The sequence below is a fragment of the Siphateles boraxobius genome, unplaced genomic scaffold (genome assembly GCF_051911475.1).
Source record: "Siphateles boraxobius isolate OS27281-9 unplaced genomic scaffold, OSU_SipBor_1 24, whole genome shotgun sequence".
In the NCBI taxonomy this organism is placed as follows: Eukaryota; Metazoa; Chordata; class Actinopteri; order Cypriniformes; family Leuciscidae; genus Siphateles; species Siphateles boraxobius.
In genome coordinates, this window is record NW_027508855.1 from 317,224 (window position 1) to 326,848 (window position 9,625).

At 38.5% G+C, this 9,625-nt stretch overlaps 1 protein-coding gene across 1 annotated transcript; it reads left to right on the top strand.

Annotated features, from left to right (window-relative positions):
- The first annotated feature begins 716 nt into the window (after positions 1–716).
- Positions 717–2,952, top strand: LOC143748573 (tubulin beta-4B chain). Its single transcript, XM_077240599.1, has 4 exons — positions 717–965; positions 1,338–1,446; positions 1,540–1,650; positions 1,743–2,952. Exons 1-4 carry the CDS (start codon positions 909–911, stop codon positions 2,801–2,803), a joined length of 1,338 nt encoding a protein of 445 aa, XP_077096714.1. The 5' UTR covers positions 717–908; the 3' UTR covers positions 2,804–2,952.
- Positions 2,953–9,625: the final 6,673 nt, after the last annotated feature.

The window sequence follows — 9,625 nt, forward strand, 5'->3', positions numbered from 1 at the left end:
GCTTTGCACTACAGCAAAATAGGCCAATTGTTACTATTTTACATTTCGGCGAATCATTTGTATGAATTTGTAATCTCATAAATTTTCAATCGATGTGCTTATGCTCCACTGACAGTCCATACAAGAAGTAAACATGAAAATGGTTAATATTACCATGAAAAGTCCAACAATATGCGAAACCATTAACATAACACAGTCTGAAAAGTAAAATGAACCCTTTTTGCTTCTAAATGTCGGCCAAAAATGTTTATAATTAGTAACATAAATTACTTGAAAAAGAGCATACTAGCAACTCCCCAAGCCATTACATACACTGATGCTTTTCAAAGATTTCAAATTCCAGCAAAACTGCTTATTGCAGTTAACTAGGCTACTTCAGTTAATTCCTTTTTTTTCCTCATATGAATTTGAGCTGGAATGGAGCTGATTTTAAATAAAATATAATATAATTTAATAGCAAACGCATTCAGTGTACTGTATGTACCAAACTAACAAGCCCAAACATGCAATCTACTGTTTGGTGTAGGTAGGTGTGCTTGCTTGGTAACACGATTCTCCATGAAAGAAAACTATTCTTCTATTTGATTAAAAGCAGGTCTCTGGTTACCAATACAAAACGGTTTCTGTGTGAAATGTGATCCGCGTTGTAACCATTGGCAACACATTACAACATCTCTAATCCAATCAAAAGCAGAAGCTCCAAGAGAGCGCGTGTTCCTCGACCAATCAAAAGCGGACGGATAATGATTGGCGTCTCGTTCATCCACCTGTGTTTGAATGCGAAGGTTTGCGTTATTTAAAACTGAAAACCGTTCGCCGTGCTTGCAGAGTTTAGACGACCTGCGGTGGGAGAAAGTCCACTACATTTATTTTTTATTAAGAAAGTGCGTTTTCTTTAACAATTCAACATGAGAGAAATTGTTCACCTGCAAGCTGGCCAATGTGGAAACCAAATCGGTGCCAAAGTGAGTAATTTAACAGTTAATGGTATTGATTACGACGTTAGGCCAATAAAGGCTTGTCGCGAAGGGCATAACGTTAGTTTGTGTGTTGTCTAACGCTAGTTATCATGTGTACGTTATAACTAATTATAATCGAATATTTATATTTAACTTCTTTTCTAGAGAAAAATAACATCGGATAAGATGAGAAACTATCGATCTAAAGTTATCGTTTTGTTTTTTTCCTCTAACGTTAAATCCTGTTTGTATTTTTGCAAGTTGCCATGACACTTCAAAAGTGGCCGTTATTTAAAAGCATCTCATTTCAAATAATTTTCGAAGACATTTAAGGTGATAAAATTGTTGATATTGACTCCTTTTCTTCTCTGTGGTCAGTTTTGGGAGGTGATTAGTGATGAGCACGGAATTGACCCGACAGGAACTTACCATGGGGACAGTGATCTGCAGTTGGAGCGGATTAATGTGTACTACAATGAAGCCACTGGTCAGTTTGCGTTTTCAATGTATTAAAACATGAAAAAAAAATGTCGTTCAGAATTTTACATTAAGAGTGGAAATGTGCACTTTACTACGACAGGTGGAAAGTATGTTCCTCGTGCCGTTCTTGTCGACCTGGAGCCTGGAACTATGGATTCTGTGAGATCTGGACCATTTGGGCAGGTCTTCCGACCAGATAACTTTGTCTTTGGTAAGCCTGTTATCATATGCCATTTGACTGAATGTTAAAATCTTGATGTTTAAATTGAGCCTTGTATAATCAGTAATTCTTTTCTATCATAGGTCAGAGTGGTGCTGGAAACAACTGGGCCAAGGGTCACTACACAGAAGGTGCTGAGCTTGTAGACTCTGTTCTTGATGTAGTCCGTAAGGAGGCGGAAAGCTGTGACTGCCTGCAAGGCTTCCAGCTCACCCACTCCCTTGGAGGAGGCACCGGGTCAGGCATGGGCACGCTCCTCATTAGCAAAATCCGTGAGGAGTACCCAGACCGCATCATGAACACCTTCAGCGTGGTGCCCTCACCCAAAGTCTCAGACACTGTTGTAGAGCCTTACAATGCCACGCTGTCCGTCCATCAACTGGTGGAGAACACAGATGAAACGTATTGCATCGACAACGAGGCGCTGTATGACATTTGCTTCCGTACACTCAAACTCACTACACCCACCTACGGCGATCTCAACCACCTCGTGTCCGCCACAATGAGCGGGGTCACCACCTGCCTGCGCTTCCCAGGCCAACTCAATGCTGACTTGCGGAAACTGGCCGTCAATATGGTGCCTTTCCCCCGTCTGCATTTCTTCATGCCGGGCTTCGCCCCCCTCACCAGCAGGGGGAGTCAGCAATACCGTGCTCTTACAGTTCCTGAGCTCACACAGCAGATGTTCGATGCCAAGAACATGATGGCTGCTTGTGACCCCCGCCATGGTCGCTATCTCACCGTGGCCGCCATTTTCCGAGGCCGCATGTCTATGAAGGAAGTGGATGAGCAGATGCTGAATGTCCAGAACAAGAACAGCAGCTATTTTGTGGAGTGGATCCCCAACAATGTAAAGACTGCCGTGTGCGACATCCCGCCTCGCGGCCTCAAAATGGCAGCCACTTTCATCGGCAACAGCACCGCCATCCAGGAGCTGTTCAAGCGCATCTCTGAGCAGTTCACCGCTATGTTCAGGCGCAAGGCCTTCTTGCATTGGTACACTGGTGAGGGGATGGATGAGATGGAGTTCACAGAAGCCGAGAGCAACATGAATGACTTGGTGTCAGAGTACCAGCAGTACCAAGACGCCACTGCCGAAGAGGAGGGAGAGTTCGAGGAAGAGGGAGAGGAGGAGCTTGCATAAAAAGTTGACCACTCAAGTTCTTGTTCACTATTTTTCTGTTCAGTTTCCTTATTCGTTGGTTTGTCGTTTTGCTTTGATCTCTTCCTCCCAAGTAGTTTTACAAGGAGCTAAAAAGCTCAATGTCTAATAAAGCTCTGAATTTGATAGCAGTGTTTTGGGGTGTTGTCTGTCTTTGGCCATTTCCTTGCTGATGTGTTGAAAGTGAATTGTAGATGAAGCTCAGTTGAACATTACTAATGTTGTATTGGTTACCATTCATTCTTTGTGTAACTACAGATTATATAAGTTATAAAATGCTAAGTTGGTAAGATCTGTGGTTTCTTTCATTACAAAAATGTTTCATTTAAATTCTTTGCATTGACTAGTAGTGCAACGATGAAAGCCATGTTAGTGTGCAGATCAATCAATGACACAAGACCGCCATCTAGCGTTTAAAACGAGTTCACAAGTAGATTTTTTTTTTTAAATGTCTTCAGGTGAGAAAATATGTCTCCATAAATACACTAGAGATTTTCTCTCAGATTTAATAAAATGTAGCACAGATATCAATGTTTTATCTTTAAAATATATTTTATTTATCATGTAAGTTAAGATATCTTTAAACAAGCATTTTTAAGGTCACTATGCAACTAAATCGTCAGCATGTTTGAGTAGGCCTAAACCAAGATTATTACATTTTATAAACTGTGCACATAGGCCTGGTTTTACAGACAGGATTTAGATTAAGCCTTAGTTCAAATAAGATATTCAATAGCTCTTATGAACGTGCCTTAGAAACAAACATTACTGGTGTGCATCTTGAGACAAAACAATGGCACTGACATATTTTAAGATATGCCAGTGCAAGTTGCTTTCAGTTAAAACCGCTCAAACATGCATTTTAGTCTGGGACTAGACTTCAGCCTTGTCTGTGAAACTGGGGGATAGGCAGTTACAATTAAATGAAATATTTAGATTTCATGCAATGAAGGTCTATACATTTTTAACAGTTAATTGTTTTCCTGGCAATCTAATCCGTGTCCTTGGCGTTGCTACTATTGCCACTAATGTTTTATCTACACGTGTTAATATAAAAAGCTTCAGACTGCAAAAGTTAGAAATTGTTTATGTTGCTTAAATGTTACTTTGATTACTGCTGGTGCTTCACATTTCAATTGATCATACAACATTCAACACAATGCGTTAATGTGGTGAAATTTTGTGATTTTCTGTTCTCACCAGCAGGTGGCGCTGGAAAGTTACTGAAAAGGTCGCTGATGAGGTTTGAGTATTGAAGTAGAGGAGAGTTGATGATGTGACTGGTTCTGTGGTTCACACTTTTTACTGTCTATGGTTCACACTTCACACATAAAAATCCTGTGATCTTTTAAACCCGGATGTCTGCCGAAGTATTCTCTCCATAAACTTGAAAGGTATGCGACTAAGCCAGATTTACAGAAAACTACATGTAGCCTACTACTAGTTTATACGAACCCAGGACAATACGGAATGAAACGCTATATAAAGTGTTGCTTAACGGTTGCATTACAGCTCTGCTGAATCGTGTCCACACCTTTCTTAATCTTAGATGAGATTTGTCATATTAAATCTTGTCACCAAGACGGTCTAATTATTAACTTGAAGCTCTTTCAATGCAACGAGGATTGCATTAATTAACCTGACACAACAATCTGGCTCAATTTCATGGAACATTGAAGGAAGGAAGCTCTGAGTTGAATTGCAGTCGACACCAGAGCAGAGGGGGAAGAAGGAACATTAATTCAATCAACTAGCTGTGTTGTGAGTTGAAGATCGCAGAGGAGGGCTTCATTTACCGAGTAATCGTGTCTTAAGTTTACAGTGTTTAAAAGTTTCCGGTGACCATTGACGTTGCCTTTTCTCTAAATTAAATTCCTGGAGGTTCAGAGTAGATCATCATACTTCATACATACAGTGGATAGCATAAGTGAACACACCCATGCTAAAGTTGACTAAAAAGTGGAATAAAAAATCATCTTTTGGAAATTGATCTTAATGCCTTAATTTAAAAAATGAGGAAAAATCCAACCTTTAAGGACACCAATTTTCTTTGTGAATGAATAATGTATCGTAAATAAATAAATGTTCTTCCTTAAAATACAGGGTGCATAAGTCAGGACACCCCTATGTTAAATTCCCATAGAGGCAGGCAGATTTTTATTTTTAAAGGCCAGTTATTTCATGGATCCAGGATACTATGCATCCTGATAAAGTTCCCTTGGACTTTGGAATTAAAATAGACCCACATCATCACTCACCCTTCACCAGAGATTGGCATGGTTTTATTTCAGTTAGGCTAATAGCTGGTATGATTTGCATTGAGAGATGATCTTATGGAAAGTACCACATGCCAATCTCTAGGTATGGATGTGATGATGTGGGTCTATTTTAATTCCAAAGTCCAAGGGAACATTATCATGATGCATAGTATCCTGGATCCATGAAATAACTGGCCTTTAAAAATAAAAATCTGCCTGCCTCTATGGGAGTTTAACTTAGGGGTGTCCTGACTTATGCACCCTGTATTTTAAGGAAGAACATTTATTTATTTACGATACATTATTCATTCACAAAGAAAATTGGTGTCCTTAAAGGTTGGATTTGATAAATTTCCCAAAGATTACTTTTTAGTCAACTTTAGCATGGGTGTGTCCACTTATGCTATGGCACTGTACGTCTATAATCCCTGTCAACGTATTATAGGCTATAGGGATGGGAAATATATAGGTACCATATCGGTTTTTAGAGACCTTTAAAATATTTATATCTACCAATTGGATATTTAATTTTACATGCTAATTTCTCCTACTTTTACATTTAAATTGTCTTTACCGTCATTTTAACACTTGAAGTTTCACACTTTAAGTTACTTTTTAAAAACATTAATTTTCTAACTGTCAAAATGAATATTCATTTGTCATACTGTAAAATTATTGATTTTAGTTTTACTGTTTTTGTTTGTCTTTGGACAAAGTCGTGTGGTTAATATCCACCAATCATCAGTTATCAGCCATAATTTTAATATTGGTGCATCTTTAATTATTTTTTAGAAAATATTTGACAATTATTTGGTAAATCTGAGTGAGCACTGAATTCTGCTTCTGAGTGCATGTGCTACAGAAGAACCATGGTCGTTTCTTATAAGAGCTCAGTTCTATTTTACAGCCTCGGTAATCCATATCATGCTCAAATGTGGCAATACAAACACGATACAATAAAATTAAATAATTCGGATCAAAAGACTACAGCAAATGGCGAGAATTTCATATCATGAAAAAATTGGTTTTGAGAAAGGTTCGAACCAGATTGTATTCCTCAGTCTGATACTGTAAGCACAAGCTCTTATAAGAGCGGCCAATGTGATCTTTTGTTGTCTCAGCTTTCACAACCTAATGCATGCACGTTATTCCTTTTAATTGGTTTTTGTGACTTTATACCTCATCCATATGGCACTAGAAAAAGCTTCTGTCTGAACAACATAAATCCTCTCTGTTTTAGCACTGCTATGTACACAATGTTGATGAAGCGCTTTAAACAGATGATGGATTGCTCTTTAACAGCCAAAGCAACTTCACTGTCACTGCCACTGAAAAGAAAGATAGGGAGGGAGGGAGAGAGACACGGAGAGAGTATGTGCTATGAGATGCAAAGTGTAGCAGCAGCAAGAGATGTGAAACATAAATTAGTATGGTTTTAGGCTGCACAGATGGGCCTCTGCCACTATACTGCATACAAATGCTTAGAGCCTGAGGAGCATCTCTTCATACAAACAGATTGAATGGGCCACCCATATAAGCCACAAAGACACGGACAGTCGACAATAGGTTTAATGAAATTATGCTCTATGAATCTCACTAATACACTTAAAGGACAAGTTTGGTATTTTAGACTTAAAGCCGTTTTAAGATCGTTTCTGATGAAATAGAACGGTTAAGATTGAAATTTGGACAAATGCTGCTGTCCAGAGAATTTTCGGTTTCTGTATCAGCAGATTAACCCCCTCCCACCTCCACAATGGTTTCATAGGGGCACTGGAACAATCATTCATAAAACGCATTAAACTTTAGTTTACAAAGACGTGAAACTCACCGAGTGGTCTGGGGTGTTCAATGATATGCTCACACAAAAATCGCTGCAAAAGATGCTTTCCAACAGGTTTTATCGTAGTTTTTGTCCTGACTTTAGTCAATGGAGTTGGACAAAAACTATGATAAAATCTGTTGGAAAGCATCTTTTGCAGCGATTTTTGTGTGAGCATATGAGTGAAATTTCATCTGAAATTTCTTGTCTTTTTTTTTTTTTTTTTACTTTTGAATTTTGACAAGGGCTTTTTGGAAATTCAGCCAAAATCTATTAAAGTCATATGTGCTAAGTGTATTAAATAAAATTGATCAGGCAAAGAGTATATGAATAATTACATCTAAGAATGACCATAAGAAGCAGGTTAATTAAAGGAGTTCACCCAAAAATTAAGATCATTTTATCATCTGATATTAAATTGTCATTTAATACCGTAATGTCATTTTGTTTATCTGCTTAATACAAAATATATTTTGAAGAATATGGGTAACCAAACAGTTGATGAGTCCCATTGAATTCCATAGTATAAAAAACACCATGGAAGTCAATGGGGCCAGCCAATCAACTGTTTGGTTACCCATATTCTTCAAAATTAAGTAAATGATGACAGAAATTTCATTTTTGGGTGAACTATCCCTTTAATTGCAGACTTGGGTTTAACAAGTAAATGAAACGAAAGGGAGGAAATACATATTATATAAATATATTATACAAGGTGTATTATAGCAATTTTTTTGTTTTGTTTTTATAGAGAAGACTAGAGGAGAATGTAAGGCAAGGCAAGTTTATTTATATTGCACATTTCATACACAATAGTAATTCAAAGTGCTTTACATAAAAATAATCATAAAATAATCACAGCAGATACATAATAAACATAACTAAATAAAAATTAGATATTCGACCTGAATTATCATAGTAACTTTGCTTTCACTTATTGATGACATCATATCCTCTGGTGGCAGGCACAGCAGATCCCGCCATAGTTTTAGGGGTGAGTTTGTTTTGGTGATTTCAAACATCAACAGCATTTGTTTGACAGAAATCGCTAACTGCACCTTTAATGAGCTGAATTAATTTTGAACCCTACTGACCACACAGGAAGTTGAATTGAAGTAACATAAAAATAAATTACTGAATTGCAATTCAAAGAAATTTAATGCAGGTAATGCATTCTGAGGAATGAAGAGTTGTTAAACAAAATTGTGTTTATATACGGTACACTATACAGTTAAAAAGTTTGATGAATAAAGTAAAATGTAAATACAGTAATGTTGTAAAATATTATTACAATTTAAAATAATATATTTTAAAATGTTATTTATTCTTGTGATGGCAAATGAAAATTATCAGCATCATTAATTCAGTCTTCAGTGTCCCATGATCCTTCACAAATCATTTTAATATGCCGATTTGATGCTGAAGTAAAATGTCCTATTATTATCAATGTGAGAAACAGCACATAAACGTTATAAAACTTTCAAGCAGGGCTTTGTGAAGCCAATATTCAAAGTTTGACTTGACAAACCTTGCTTTTCCAGCTAAAGATTTTATTATATAGCCTAACTTTCTGTGAATTTCTGTTTATTTTAAATCGCTTCCTTTATTCAATTCTGAATTGCAATTCTGCATCCTGTTTGCTCAGGTTCAAGAATTGAATTGTAACTTAAAACAGATATTCTAAATTGAATTCTCAATGTCATAAAATATCACATTGCCCTACTTGCTTTGTTCTTGACAGTTCACTTTGACGTAGAAGATTGGCCAAGCGGCACTTCTCCTCTATTTCATCCCTCTCTCCAGTCGCTCTCCTCCTTGCCTGAGGCGCGCGCGTGTGTGTGTGTGTGTGTGTGTGTGTGTGTGTGTGGTTGTCAGTATGCGAGTCTATGTGCGGAGCTGATGGCTTCCGTCGTGCAGGGTGCCACACACACAAAAAGGGGTCCTGTCATTCACTCAGAGCGGCCATATGTGTGCCTGCGTGAGCTCAATGCCAGCGGCAGAGGCTCCCGCCAGAAGACATTAGGGGAGCAGTGGGGCGTCATTACCCAGGCACCATGATTGATTAACCGTGAATCAGGAGCACCAGGGCCCCTCGAAAGCCCTGTGCTGATGGGAGGAGGGAGCCCCCTGCAGATGTGGGGGTGTAATTGCATCAAGGCTTGGCAGGAGGAAAAGTAGGCAGGGGAGGAAAAACACACAGATGAGTGCCCTCATTAGTGGGGGAATGAGATCAGTGTTTCTCCTGATGGAGCCGGTTGGATATGTGGCAGGGATCACTTCAATATAGCAGTTTAGACAAGTGAGCTGAATCTTGGGGGTCTCTGCACTGCAAAAACATTAAATTAAATAAGCAAATAGCAACTGAGGCCTTTGATTAAAAATGAATTATTTCATGTGTATCCACATTTTGGTCCAGATTCATGAGGTGTCACTGTGAGCGGCAGAGCTGATCAGAAACTACTGAAGAATAAGGACATTTTTTTCTATTTTCCTTTTTTCTCCTCTGATCCTTAGCGGTAGGGAAGCTCGGGATGAGATGATGATCCCTTAATGGCCCCCTGCCCTTCCTCTCCCTCTTCTCCATGTCCCGGAGCCATGCAGCGCATTTGTGTGCTGTGGAGGGGTGACTAATGAAATCCAGTGAGAGGCAGCCAGCCCTGGGAATCCGACGCTAATGTTTTGTTTGGTATTAAGATGCGCAAATGCAACTCAAACTCCCACTGA

Coding starts and splice junctions, on each gene's coding strand:
- LOC143748573 (XM_077240599.1), top strand. CDS start 909: ATGAGAGAAATTGTTCACCTGCAAGCTGGCCAATGTGGAAACCAAATC. Junction 966..1,337: donor GAAACCAAATCGGTGCCAAA/GTGAGTAATTTA, acceptor CTCTGTGGTCAG/TTTTGGGAGGTGATTAGTGA. Junction 1,651..1,742: donor ACCAGATAACTTTGTCTTTG/GTAAGCCTGTTA, acceptor TTTCTATCATAG/GTCAGAGTGGTGCTGGAAAC.